The sequence below is a fragment of the Oryctolagus cuniculus genome, chromosome 3, assembly GCF_051225735.1.
Source record: "Oryctolagus cuniculus isolate XC-2025 breed Fujian yellow rabbit chromosome 3, ASM5122573v1, whole genome shotgun sequence".
Taxonomy (NCBI): Eukaryota; Metazoa; Chordata; class Mammalia; order Lagomorpha; family Leporidae; genus Oryctolagus; species Oryctolagus cuniculus.
In genome coordinates, this window is record NC_142869.1 from 79,584,892 (window position 1) to 79,599,924 (window position 15,033).

Genomic DNA, 15,033 nt, shown 5'->3' on the forward strand with positions numbered 1-15,033 from the left:
CCACACTGCCCCCTGTAAATGAGGCTTTGGTGCATACTGATTGTGGGATTTGAGTACAGTTATAGCTATGCCTGTGTGTGCCTTTGTCTCCTTATCTGTAAACAGGAAATGAGAATAAAAGAAATAACTGAATTGACAAAAGTAAACAATGCCTACAACAGTCCAGCACATTAAAAAACTTTATAAGAATGTATAATTATTATTCTTTACATAATTTTCACTTTCTTATTCCTTTTTTTCTAACATTTTTTTTTATTTGAGAAGCAGAGATAGAGAGAGAGAGAGATATCTTCCATCTGCTGATTCACTCCCCAAATGCCGCAGTGGCTGAGGCTGGCCCAGACCAAAGCCAGGAGGCTGAAACTCCATCCAGGTCTCCCACGTGGGTTCAGGGGACCAAGGACTTGGACCACATTCTAATGCTTTCCCAGGCACATTAGCAGGGAGCTGGATTAGAAATATAACGGCTGGACTGGAACCAGCCTTCTTATGGGATACAAATGTTGCAGGCAACAGCTTAACCTGCTGTGCCACAATGCCAACCCCCTTTCTAATTCCATTATAGCTTTAGAAACAGATCATGTAATAACATTTACCTGGTATTCTTGACATTTTTGCCAGGAAAATATTGGAAAATGATTAGTTTCTGCAGCTGTTTTGTTTTCCAGTGATTGTGTCTCCTCGTGTATTGTATGGCAAACATTTGTCACCAAGAGTAGTCTGTTGATTATGCTTATCAGTCTTTCTGGAAAGTTCCACAATGAGTCAGTATTAGAACTTTCAACTTCCCTAAATGCTGATGTTCTGTATAATCAGTTCTCTCTCTAACACAGGCTGATTATTCTTGGCTTGCACTGTAACAGCTTCCATTGATGTCTCTCTACAACTACTTTAAAGTATTTCTCAAGAGATACCAGTCCTTTGCCAGACTACATACTTCATGGGTCTGTGTCTCATACTTAAGAAATTTGCATCTTTCAACTGTTTCTCATTATTCTGGAATATATTGTTCTGTGTCAGTCACTTTAGAGGGCCCAAAAGTCATGTAAATACTAGTTAAGATAAAATAAAATAATAAAAAAATTAGTTAAGGCCATTATTATTATACAGTCTTGTTTATTCCCAAGAAGAAACTTATCAAAGTGAGAAGGGGCAATTATAACCAGAGGAAAAATGTCAATTTTAATTTCAAAAGGCATAAGCATACTGCTACCTTGTATAGTGCCAGCTTCCTGTGTGTGTGGAGCCTCCTGTCTCTTCTCTTAGGCTGAGTGACTCTGGCAATACAAAGGAGTTTGGTACAGATAGCTCCACTAGCCCCATCCTTCTCTCTCAGCAGGATAGCCATCATCATCTTGACCTGAGTATTGAGACATGACTATTCCACCAACTTTCACTTTTTTGCTGCATATGGTGGAGACCTGTGCTGATATTCTTATTGTTTCAAGGCAATCAAAATTCCAGTCTCAACATACATCCTTCAAAATCTATCTTGAGACTTCCTTTTTATGGTGCTCATAATTCTAAAAAATATCTAGGTGAGGTATAAAACTGGCATCTGTTTTTATAAATAAAGTTTTATGGGGACACAGTCACACTCATGCATGGACACCCTGGCTTGGCTGCTTTCAAGCTATAATGGCAGACTTGAGTAGTTGCAAGGAGACCAGAGACTGTATGGCTCACAAACCGTTTAAGAAAATAATTGCCAACCCAGATCTAGATGTTGAATCCTTACAACTAAAAGAGACCCTCCTATTTATAGGTAAGATGAATAAACCCTTGTATCATGTAGGACACGGTGACAAATATAGAGATCACACTGTTGTGAGAATAAGTATCTCAATTTTTATTCTAAGTTCTTACCCCACAGAGATGAGAATTCAAGCCTGAGGCATAAATACAGTGCACAAGTGAGAGCAGGATATATTTAAGAGCGAGAGAGTGAATATACATTTATGTGTGAGTGTGGGCCACCCCACACAGAGAGATCCCTGTCATAAGTGGGCTGGAGAGTTGCTTCTGAGGAGGGAATGTGGGAGGAGGCCAGGGGAGGATCCAAAACCAAAAAACCAAAAGCCAAAAAAGGTGTTCCCATGTGTAACAGAAGTAATAGATGCAGAAAATAATTACAGGAGTAGTTATACTCCTGTAATTATCTTCACGTTACAGATTAAATTATGGGATGGGGGGTGATACCCTAATTGAATATACAGTAGAGTGGAGTCTGGCAGGGTTTAGTGTGCATGAGGCTTTCATGGAGTTTCACGGCACTTCCACATGGAGTTTAAGTTTCATATGTCCATCACGGCATCTCCTCCTCCCCAGTCCTGGATGAGACATAGGTGCATCATAGGAAAGTGGGTGTGTACTGAAGTGTTAGGTAAGAGGTGGAGTCAAAGCACAGGATTAGGAACATCTTCTGGCTCACCTATTTAGTGCTGACATGGAGGAACTAAATATCTCAGTAGAGCGATTTAATATAAAGATTGGTTACACAGATAAAAGCTAGAGGAATTCTGGGATAACTCAGAGACAGTCTTTACATGAAGGAATCGCCTCTAGAACTTGGGAATAAGGAGGAGGGGTAATACAGATTGTTGGGCTCTAGACTCAGAGGTGTATAATGCACCCAGCTGCCTCTACTTTCACTGAGGGGTGTGTCGAGTCTGGAGCAGGTGCTCCTGCTGGGTGCATGCTAGCAAGATCAGCAAGAAAGAGGAAGGGAGTTTTCCTTGCTCTGTTCCTCATGTATAATCATTTTCTGTTTCTCTCTGTTATCAAAACCAAACAAGAATCCTGCAAATGCAAGGATTTTGGAAATACTGCTGTAGATTCCCCTTTCAGCATTATTGAGCAAAGAAGGATAGAGTTGGACCTTTAAGACAGTAAGTAAATGAATGGCACAGGCTTAGAGAAGTCAACTGACCTGATAGTAGTCAGTGGCAGGCCGAACCTGAGACTCTTGCCCAGTCTATCTACACTTATCCAGTGTTCTTCCTGCTCTACAGAAACTTGGAATGTATATGCTAGTTCTTGGAGCCGTGAGTTACTTTTTTTGGTATTGTTTATCTCTTATCAATTTTTTTCACTCAACAGCTATTTATTGAGCACCTGTTATGTGCCAGGCACTGTCCTAGACTGTAGTTGTGGCATTGTGGTGCAGGAGGTTAAGCCACCCATTGTATTATTAACATCCCATATCTGAGTGTCAGTTTGAGTCCTGGCTGTTCTGCTTCCAATCCAGCTCCCTGCTGATGTCCCTGTGAAAGGTGGTTCAAGAGCTTGGGTCCCTGATACCCATGTGGAAACCAGGATGGAGTTCTTGGCTCTTGGCTTCAGCTTGGCCCAGATGTGGCTGCTGTGGCCATTTGGAGAATGAACTAGTAGATGAAAAGATCTCTCTCTCTCTCTCCTCTTTCTTTTAAGTGGATAAATAAATAAAATCTAAACAAAACAGAATCTGTGCCAGCTTATATGCAATCACGGGAGGCATACAGTGAACATAATAATAAGTAAAATACATGGTGTATTAGATGGTATTGTTGCTGAGAAAAAACAAAGCCAGAAGGGCAGTAGACAACGCCAAGGGAGGCTGAGCAGCAGGGCTGGTCTGAGAAGGAATGCAATAGTAAATAAGACTTGACAGAGGTGGGGGAACAAGCCTTGTTCCTTTGGGGAGGAACACATTCCAGGCAGAGAATACAGCTATGCAAAGTTCCTAAAGCAAGAGTGAGCATGCTGTGTCTAAGGAACAGCTGGGCTGCCAGTAAAGATGGAATGAAATAAGAGAGTAGGAGGTGGCAAGGGTAGAACCATTTCTGTGTACTCCATTAAGTTGTTTCCTATTTACAAATTGTTGATACTCTAAAAAATTCTCCTTGTACCATTTGTTTGACATTTCAGGGTATACATTTGAAAATACAATAACATTCTGAACTTGGAGCATAGGGTAGGTGCTTAGAGTACACAGTTGCAGCATTCTACAGGCTCTAGCTCATGACAGTTTGCTCATCAGAATCCACTTGACATACTTGTAATATATACTTACCTTTTGTGAAGGCAAATATGCTGATTGTGATTATATAGGTAATCTAATGCACCTTGTGTGTGGTACTCAGAGAAACAGCATTCTTCTTAAATCCTCTTACTGCATTAAGTCAGTTGTTTCTCTTCATTCTGTAGCTGCTGACTTGCTGTATGGATGTCAGGCAAGTTGAAGGGAGAAAGTGATGTTCATTAGCAATTAATAAATGATTAGGTTGCCTTTCTTCTAGATGTTTTCTCAAAGAGCCTTATTCTGTCTTATTAGGATTACTTGTTATTTTGAACATAGTGAAACTTAATTGACTATTATTTCACTGCAGTTAAATTCTTAATATCAGCACCACTGCTAGGTGCTCCAGGGGGGGAGGATCTTTTTAAATTCATTTTTGTATTCTGATACCTTGCACATGATTGGAACAAAACAATAATACACACTGTAAAATATCTGCAGGGCTTCTTAAGTTTTGCACTGAGTATATTATTTATATTATTTTATCATCACAAAGCCCCATATGCTTGAGAATGCTATTATTTTCATGGTACAGATTAAAGAATTGAGACTTTATAAATTGTCCTTGTGCTACTATAACAAAATACCATGGGCTGGGTAATTTCTAAGCAATAGAGGTCTATTTTCCCATAGCTCTGTAGGCTAGGAAATCCAAGATCAAGGGATCAGCATCCAGTGTTTGCTGATGGCCTTCTGACTATGTACTCCTATGGCAAAAGAGTGTAAGTGCCTTAGTTCCTTCTAGACTCTTTACAAGACATGAATGTACACAAGTGGGGAGAGCTGCAGGAGTTAAGTTTCCACATCTCAATCTGGAGACATTCATCCCCAACGTTCACTTCGGGAATTCACCCCAAAATTCATGTCCTTCTGTCATGTAAAGTACTTCCATTCCATCCCATCAGCCCCCAAAGTCTTGCCTGGTCTAGTGTTAACTCAAAAGTCTACAGTCCCATCTAAATCAGTTATAGGGAAGTGTGTTGTGGAGTAGCAGATTAAGCTGCTGCTTGCAAGGCCAGCACCCCAGAGGCTGGCATTCCATATTAGAGTGTCTGTTTGGGTCCCAGTTGCTCTGCTTCTGTTTCAGCTTCTTGCTAATATGCCTGGGAGTGTAGCAAATAAAGGCTCAAGTGCTTGGGCTCCTGCCACCCATGTGGTAGACCTGGGTAGCATACCTATTTCCTGGCTTTAGCCTGGCCCAGTTCTGGCTGTTTTGAGCATATGGGGGGGGGGGGTGAACCAGTGGATGCAACATCTCTTCCTCTTTCTCTCCTCCTCACTCTTCGTCACTCTGCCTTTCAAGTAAAACAATTTAAAACATTAAAAAATATAATGATGATACAGGCATAGGATAAACATTGCCATTCTAAAAGGGAGGAACAAGCAAGAAGAAAGGAGTAACAGGTCCCAAGCAACTCCCAAACCATCAAGGGAAATGATACTATGTTTTGAGGCTTGAAGATAGTCTTTGACTCCAAGCACCGCTTCCAGCTACATGGGGACAGGGCTGGTTAGCCAAGGCTCCATGGGCCCCACTCCCATGGACTTGCTGGACACAGGCTATGCTGATGGTCTCACAAGTTGCAGTCTTGTGCTCTACAGATCTGAGATCTCAGGGGCAGTCCTACCCACTCAGTTCCAAATAGGCATTGCCCTAGTGGGGACTGCCTACAGTGGTTCCATCTCTGAAGCAAGTCTCCTTTTCAATCTAGATGGAGTCGGCCATGCCACTACAGGTTGTGCACCTGTGTACCACACTACATGGATGCCATCAAGATTTATGGCCATCTTCCAGAGTGGCTGCCTGAGTCATATTCCCACTTTCTTGAACCACATATGGGGAATCCCTGAATGGGGAGCAGAGACTTGTGGCAGTACTGGGTAGTGAATGCTGTGGTATCATGGGTGCCCAGGACTCCTCTTTTGATATGGTTCTGACCCCTAGGCCTGAGCATGACTGTGTCTATGATGAGAAAGAGAACACCAGTCTCTGAAATGCCTTTTGTGGTATTGTGTTCTTCTGTTGTCTTGATGAATAATTCTATGGTTTGAGTGTTCCCCCCAAAATCCATGTCTTAGAAACTTAATCCTCAGTGCAAGTGTTTGGAGATGGGATCTAATGAGAGATGGGGTAGTGAGGGCTCCACCCTCATAAGTGGATTAACGTTATTATTGTGGGAATGGATGTGTTACAAAAGCAAGTACAGCCCCTTCTTGTCCTTTATCACACTTTCGTGTGATTTCTTCCATTTTGTTATGACACAGCAAGAAGGTCCTCAAGAGATGTAGCCCCTGTATTGTAGACTTCTCAGCCTGTAGAACCATGAGTGAAATAAACTAGTGCTTATCAGTTCCCCAAAACAGACAATGGTAAGTAGCTTGTGACTTCCTTCTAAACATACACATCTCCTGATCAAACAATTATTTGGCTACACCCTTGGTATTCTTTCCAAATTCATCTTTTTTGTCTTTAAAATCTGATCAAACTCATACTTTTCCAAATATGCAAGTTCTTCTTCCCTTTTGGTTGTAAGATTCTGTCCTCAATTCATAGCTCTCTTTTTACTTTTTTACTGTAGGTAAGCAGGAGAAGTCATGGAACACCATGAACACTTTGCTTAGAGTTCTTCCACCAATTATTGTAGTGGATAGCACTTAATATCTGCCTTTCACAAAGTCTGAGGGCACAGACATAGATCAGCCAAGTTCCAGGCCTCTTTGTAACAAGAGTGGCCTTTCTTCCAATTTTCAGTATTTGTTTTTTCCATTTGACTCCTCACCGGTGTGGCCTTTACTCTCCACATTTCTGCCACCATTCTGACCATGACCACATATATAAATTCTAAGAAGACTGAGCCTCTCTCTATGGTGATCCTCTTCTTCAGAACCTCCACCAGAATCACCCTTAATGTTTCAATCAAGATCATTTGGATGTTTTTTTTTCCCCTAGCATGTACTTAAAAACAGTCTCAGCTGCTACCATTTACCCAGTTCCAAAGCTTCTTCCACTTCTTCTAGGAACTTGTTAGAACAGTGTCGCTCCCCGTCTTCGTGGAGGAACGACACAGGACCCTGCGTTGTTCTTTTGTCTGCTCGGCCCTCCCCGGGTTTGCTGCTGGTTCTTCCCGGGTTGGCTACCATCCCTTCCACCTCCGTGGAAGGGCGGTTCCCCCTGCCACATTCCCCACTTCCGCGGGGGAGCGGCACACCGCCGGCCGGCTCTCTCGGGGGCTGCACAGGTGTTCCTTCAGATAGATGTTCCCCTTAGATGTTCCTGGTGCATGTTGTCTCTCTCCTCCTTTATAGTCCTCTTCCACCAATCCCAACTCTGCTACCCACACGCCGAGTACGCTGCTCTCCTCCAATCAGGAGCAAGATCAGCTCCTGCAGCTCAGTCAATCAAATTGGTGAGAGACAGCTGCGTAGAAGTTGTTACTCCCTTCTCAGCGCCATATTGTGGGAGAGCAGATGCATAAAATAAGTCTTAATTCCAGTAACTTAGTCTAGTCCGGGTTGCTCCCCACAAACAGCACTTGATATCTATGATACTTGTTTATGTATTAGTCCATTTATTCTGCTATAACAAAATGCAACAGACTGGACAATTTGAAAGAAAAGAGAATTATTTCTCTCTAATTGTGGAGTCTGAGAAGTCTAAAATCAAGGTACAGGCATACTCAGAGTATTGATGGTGTCTTCTCATGGACCTCTTTTCACATGGAGGGGGAGGGTATTCTATTCATCAGACTGAGTCTTCATAACTTAGTCACATCTCCAGAAGCCACACTTCTTAACAGCACAACGGATATTAAATTTCAACATGAATTTTGAAGGGGACTCCATCATTTAAACCATAGCAAAAGTTTGATAATTTTCCCAAGGCACCAAAAGAATGTATAAGCCTGGGCTCAAATCCAGGATCCCTGATTTCAAAGCTTCCAGCTACTGGTCCTTACCCCCTTTCGCCTTCCCCAACTTCTTCCCCACCACAAATTAGACTGGTTGTAGCAGGCAAGCCAAGGCTTGTATGTTGCTTGCTTGAGAGGATTTCTTCTACTTCCCAATCTTTCTTCACAGAGCAAGACATGACATGACAAATGGGTCTCAATTACTTTTTTTAAAAAAAAATTTATTTATTTATTTGAGAGGTAGAGTTACCGACAGTGAGAAGGAGAGATAGAGAGAAAAGTCTTCCATCCACTGTCCTACTCCCTAAATGGCCACAACAGCCAGAGCTGGGCCGATCTGAAGCCAGGAGCCAGGCGCTTCCTCCAAGTCTCCCATGCGGATGCAGGGTCCCAAGCACTTGGGCCATTTTCTACTGGTTTCCTGAGGCATAGCAGAGAGCTGCATCAGAAGAGGAGCAAGCCAGGACTAGAACTGGCACCCATATGGGATGCTGGCGTCACAGGTGGAGGAATAACCCGCTAAGCCACAGCGCTGACCCCAGGTCTCAATTACTTGTACAGCTCACATAAATTAATTGATGGCATCACCAGGTTTTATACACTTTTTCTAGGGCATTAGGTACCCAGACTTTTCAAAAAGTTTGAAGCACCAATCAGGGTTCCAGCCTTCAACACTGGGGCACAGGGAACCAATATCATGGCAAGCCTCGTTGTCATCTGTAACCATTTTCTATTTGTGCAAACTCTGTAAATAAGTATTTGTTGAATTGATGGAGATGGGTGGTAGCCTGTATATGCTGCTGGATAAAATAACTACAGGATATAAGGAAACTTTCAATCAGTTTCTTCTTCTGTCTTCTTGATTCTTCTTCCTGTGTTCCAACATGAATGCTGCCATTTTACTAGAACAAATTCTGAAGTAATACTTATTTGATTCTGTATACCTACCATAGACACAAGCATCCATGTGGACTGTTAACTGCTTACTAGGTGGAACACAGAAACCAACCAGATGTCTCCTTTGCCTGTTTATGACAACATCATGTGTTTATGACCTCTACAGAACACATTTATTTTTAGACGTATTTCATTACCAGTAACCAAAATGATTTATCTTTGTGATATAGAAATATTTTATATCAGATTTTAATAAAAATAAAATATGTTCATTATGAATGGATACAAAAGCATTCAAAATATCCTGTAATTGTGCAGTGATTTTGCAAAGCAAAGAATATTCCATGGAACTAGACTATTTTCTTATTTTGATCTTTCTGGAATTACTTTATTCAGAGTGATTTTGGTCCTACAATAAGGATTCATTAAGATATATAAAGCTTTGATGACAATTTATTATTAGGCTGAGCCATTTTAAATGCTACTACCATTTTACCTCATTTGGCTGATAAAAATGGTATCTTCATATGGTTCAACCTAATAGTTGCTCCAGCTAAAGAAATAATGGTGTTAACCGTTTTATTTTTAAATAAAAGATCTGAATCTAAGAGTTTCTGTATAAGCTGATGGGTAACATATGATTAACTGCTTTACTTGGCTAGCACTATGCTTTGAACTGATAAGTCAAATGAACGACATGTCCCAGGCCGCACCAGGAAAACCACACAAGCAGCCAAAGACCTTCATCTGTTGCCACAGCAGTACCCTGTCAGTGAGCAAGTAGACAAGGAAGAAGAAATATGAGCGTGTCCTATAAGAGTTTGACAGAATAGGTTGTAACTTGGCAGCAAGCTATGAACTTGCTAAAGGTCAAAACCTGGACTTGGCACTCACATCTCACAGAACTCGCTTATCTAGATGTTTCAAAACTGTCTTCCAATGTGCCCTGCTTATCAAATGGCAAGGCAAAAAAACAAGGAACATTTGTTGCTCTGCTTGCTCCAATTTAGCCGTGCTGCTCTGGGACTGAGTAACTAATACATGGAAACCAGGTTGCAGGGTTATTGTAAAGCAGCCAACTAAACTTAGCATAAGCTCAAGTTAGGTGTGGGTCTTGCAAGGATGTCCCAGGCTATAGCAAGAGTGTGACATCAGTGTTCATATCTGGGACATCATTGGGTGGATTTCAATTCAAAGGAGGCCCTCATGAGTAGCAGGCAGCCTAACCTGGTAGAGATGACCTATGGACTGCTGAGAGAGTGAATCAAATGTCTGAGAATGGCAGGAGAGATAAGTGTTCAGTGAAGATCACATTGTGAATGTGAAAAGCAGCCTGCTGAGCAGCAGGTGATAGCAAAGGAATTTGCCTCAGTTACTTTAACATCCCAAATATAAGTGTGTTGCCCTGAAAACCAGTGCAAATACCTTTATGTGACATATCATTTAAATGAGACAGTACCATGTGTTATCTATTAAAGCTATTCAGTTAATTTCCTTCTTAGAAATCTGGAATCAGTGATAGAAGTTCTATGTTGATAGGTTTGCTTTATTATATATTCATATGTATGTGTATTTATATAAACATATATATGTACACACATACACAAGTTGTTCTATCCCTTTTCCATAGGTCTATCTCAGCATCAACATTAGCAGACAGTATTATGACTGTGAATGTCTAATAACCACTTTTATTTCAAATTATACTAATTTTAAAATGGATCTTTTTGTCCATTTTAAACTAAAAGCTCTTGAGAGCAGGTCTGTCTCCTTGAGTACTTTTCAAATAGTGTTCACTTTATACCTATTTGATGTATGAAAAAAATGGTTGGATGCACACAAACAATTGAGGGCATGTAGTGAACAAATTTAGACCCATAATTTACTATCGTCAATGTGAGTTTCAAATAATATTTCCTGTAGTACAAGTTTTATCTTTTGTTTGAACATCGGCAAGTCCAGGTACTGATTTTTATCCAGGTGTTATATTTCTCCTAACAAACAATTTTCTTCCTAACTTTCAGTGGTGAAATGCAGGACTAAATTGAAAGACAAAAAAAACTAGGTTAAAATAGAATCAATAAAGTAATAAAGTGAAAATTGTATCTATTGAAACAGAAGGTTTTATAGACAGAAACAAGATTATTATCAGCTAAGACCTGAAGAAATAAGATCTTAAGAATATCTTTGGAAACAGCATTTCATGTAAGAGAATTACCTTCCCATGGGCTGTGAGAAATTAACAAGAGAAAGTGTGCTGCAGAACTGCAGTTATACACGTTAGCATGGTGGCTGACTGTGTGAGTGAGTGTTTCTGGGAAAAGTAGAGGACTTAGGAAAAGAATTATAACACTTTGGCATCAGTGCACAAGCTCTGGGACTTGAGAAGAGGAATCTCATTGGCCTGATTATGCTTCTAGAATAATATCCTACATCAATCAACAAGAACATCTTTGTGTCCACCCTGGCACTGAACAGTGTTAGGTGCTGAGGGTTAATGCAAAGAATAATAATAATAATAACAACAACAACTACAACAACAAAACCAAAGCCCTGTCTTCAAAAATACATGGCCTAGCCAAGAAAACCACACAGGTAAGTATGGAAGAGTGGTTATCAACATAAATCATTAAAAATTAAGAGCCAAAGGGTAAAATGGTAGCAAAAGTTCAAGAAGAGGGAGTTGAAGTCTTTATGAGCAAGGTGAGAGTTGGAAAAAATGCAGTGAATTGTGAAAGCCAGGGAAGCATTTAAGGCCACTGCAGAAAAGTAGCTTAGGACCAGGAAGAGTACCATGTGTTATCTATTAAAGATATTCAGTTAATTTCCTTCTTAGAAACTCTGGAATCAGTGATAGTAGTTCTGTGTTGATAATTCTGCTTAGAGAAGTGGCTGAGGACAAGGAACAGAGGCAGAAAAGCTGAAGAAGATTCCCTGGGTTCAGTGAGCCGATCACGTGACAGGACGGGAGCATTGCTGCAGGTGGGAGTAACCCTGAGTGCTGGAGGAGAGTTTGTGGAGGGCCCAGATGGCCAGGCTGTGGAGTGTGGATCTTCCTGTAAGCAGAAGGGAACCATCCAGAGCTTTTGAGGTTGAGATGACCAGGAAAAAAATGGTTTTTTAGAGCAATCATTCCTGTAGTGATGCAGATGGATTGGAACAGGAGACCTCTTGGCAGTGAAACCTGGCAAAAAGATTTCCAGGAAGAATCACAGATCAATTAGATGAGGGCAGTGAGAAAAGAGAGGAAGACATCAAAAAATAATTTTCAGATTAGGAATTTGGGTCACCAGTAGCAGACTATAGGTGACAAAAACTCCACAGATACAAAGGAAAGCAGTGATGGCAACAAACTTCCTTGAATTGTGTGATCAGCATGTATTAAATGTCTCTGAGAACAAGGCCTCAGAAAAGAGTGACCTAGCCCCATGCTGTCCACCCCGGTGGCTTTTAGCTACACAGCCACATGTAGCTGTTAACTTAAAGTGTGCCAAGTCAAATGAAAATATGCTGTAACTACAAACCAGTTTTCTAAGAGTTAGTGCAAAAAATTCAATGTGAAAGATCTCATTGATAACATTTAAACATTGATTATGTGTTGAAATGATAATATTTTGGATATATTGGGCTAAATAAAATATGCTATTAAAATTAATTTCACCTTGAGTTTTTTTTAAAATATGGCTCCTAGAAAATATAGTCACATGAAGTTTCTACTGGACGTTGCTGACCTAGTTCTCCACGACACTCGAGAAACAGCCTTAATATGTGGAAGTGAAACACATATACACCTGCTTTACCTCATATTGCCTGTCTGAAATCTTTCAAAAGTGTGTCTTGCATTCTGTGAGCATATTTCTGCATTTTGTGAGCGGGGTATACCATAAAGATCCATTTGTTTATCTTATCCGAAGAGTAGGTTATTCAATCTTGTTTTTTGAACATTTGGCTCTTTTTTCCCAACCGGCAGATGCTGCTGCAGGAGACAGCCGCAGAACTTATACTCTAAATGATTATTTAAAAAACACGCTTCGAATGAGGTCCTACTCCTTGCAGTGGATTTCAGGTAATGATTTTTCTGAGGGGAGTCAGATTCTTCATTAGTGTTCATTTTAGTTAGGTTGATTTGTGAAGCATTTTTATGGTATTAAAAAGATTATAATTCTTGGGGCTGGCACTGTGGCTCACTAGGTTACTCCTCCACCTGTGGCACCGGCATCCAATATGGGCAACAGGTTCTAGTCCCGGTTGCTCCTCTTCCAGTCCAGCTCTCTGCTGTGGCCCGGGAAGGCAGTGGAGGATGGCCCAAGTGCTTGCTCCCTGCACCCGCATGGGAGACCAGGAGGAAGCACCTGGCCTCTGGCTTTGGATTTGGGGAGTGAACCAATGGAAGGAAGACCTTTCTCTCTGCTCTCTGTCTCTCACTGTCTATAACTCTATTTGTCACATAAATTAAAAAAAAAAAGGAAAGATTAAAGAAAGATATAATTCTTGTTTTTTTTTCCTTTTTTTTTTTTTTTTTTTTTGACAGGCAGAGTGGACAGTGAGAGAGAGAGACAGAGAGAAAGGTCTTCCTTTGCCGTTGGTTCACCCTCCAATGGCCGCCGCGGCCGGCGCACCGCGCTGATCCGATGGCAGGAGCCAGGAGCCAGGTGCTTTTCCTGGTCTCCCATGGGGTGCAGGGCCCAAGCACCTGGGCCATCCTCCACTGCACTCCCTGGCCACAGCAGAGAGCTGGCCTGGAAGAGGGGCAACCGGGACAGAATCCGGCGCCCCAACCGGGACTAGAACCCGGTGTGCTGGCGCTGCTAGGGGGAGGATTAGCCTAGTGAGCCGTGGCGCCGGCCTTCCTTTTTATTTCTTACTTTCATTTATTTGAAAGAAAGAGTTAGAGTGAGATCTTCTATCCACTGGTCTACTTCTCAAATTCCACAAGAGCCAGGGCGGGGTCATACCAAAGCTAGGAGCTCAGAACTCAGTCAGTCTCCCATGTGGGTGGCGGGAACCCAATCACTTGAGCCATCATCTGCTGCTTCCCAGAGAAACCTGGAATTGGGAATGGTCAAACCTAGGTACTCTGTATGGATTGTGGGCATGCCAGGCAGCACATTAACTGCTGTGCAAAAGTTCTTTGCCCATCCTTGTTTTTTAATACTCTGTGAAGAGGTAGTTTTTTTTTTTCTAATTAGAAATGCAAAGGTAAGGGAGACAGAGAAAAGCCTAAGTATTCCTCTGACATGTGCTATAAAAAGTTCAAAGTGAATTGAAACCTTCACAATAGTGATAGAAAAACAAATGAGTGTTAGTATAATATTCATGCTCATGTTTTACCAGCTTAGAAATGCATATTTAGTGCTTGTGTGAGCTTAAATATTAAATTCTATGGCACAATTTTTGGCTTATGAAGATGTTCAATAGCAACTTGAAATATTGATCTGATGATTTTCTCTCTTTAGATCATGAGTATCTCCACAGACAAGAAGATAATATCTTGCTCTTCAATGCTGAATATGGAAACAGCTCTCTTTTCTTGGCGAACATTACATTTGTATGTTTAATCACATAATTAATTCATGCCTGATGTCCTGATGTCCTGGGGATATTGTTCATTACCTTTCAAATCATGACTGCTGTCCCTTCTCATCCTGTTGGACTCTTGCAGCACACGGCACAGTGGATCTTTCTCTCCTTCTTGAAACGCTCCCTGCCTTGGCTACTTTTTAGTCTCCTTTGATGATTTCTCCTCTTTTGCCCACATTTTAAATGTAAGTGCTCCTTGGGTCTCTGCCTTCACTTGCTGGCCTCTATCTGCATTTTGCATGTCCTCCTTCCATGAATTCCAAGCACTTCCACAGCATCTGTGCTCTCCTTTCTGGCCTTGAGTCTCATATACACTCATTTCACACTAACCTCCACCCGGGATCCAAACGTCAGTTTCCAGTAGCTTCTGGCTGCTTCACATAAATGGCCTGTAGGCATTTTAAAATTAGTATCTGGAGCTAATCTAGTTGTCTTCCCTCTTCTTTGTCCAAGAAAATGAAAGCATCTCAGTTCTCTTCCCAAATTTCTAATCTTAGTAAATAGTTAATTCTTCTCCAAGTCACTGAAGCTGCAAACCTCAGAGTCACCCCTGACTCTTCCAAAATCCCCTATAATGAGCTACTGAACAAC

General features: G+C 41.3%; 1 protein-coding gene across 2 annotated transcripts in view; it reads left to right on the forward strand.

Annotated features, from left to right (window-relative positions):
• Positions 1-15,033, forward strand: part of DPP4 (dipeptidyl peptidase 4) — an 88,254-nt gene that overhangs the window by 16,033 nt on the left and 57,188 nt on the right. For both annotated transcript variants that reach the window (XM_008258668.5, XM_017342895.4), the window contains 2 exons: positions 12,833-12,928; positions 14,319-14,410. In XM_008258668.5, coding sequence (XP_008256890.1) covers positions 12,833-12,928; positions 14,319-14,410 — 188 coding nt within the window. The remainder of the gene's footprint in view (positions 1-12,832; positions 12,929-14,318; positions 14,411-15,033) is intronic.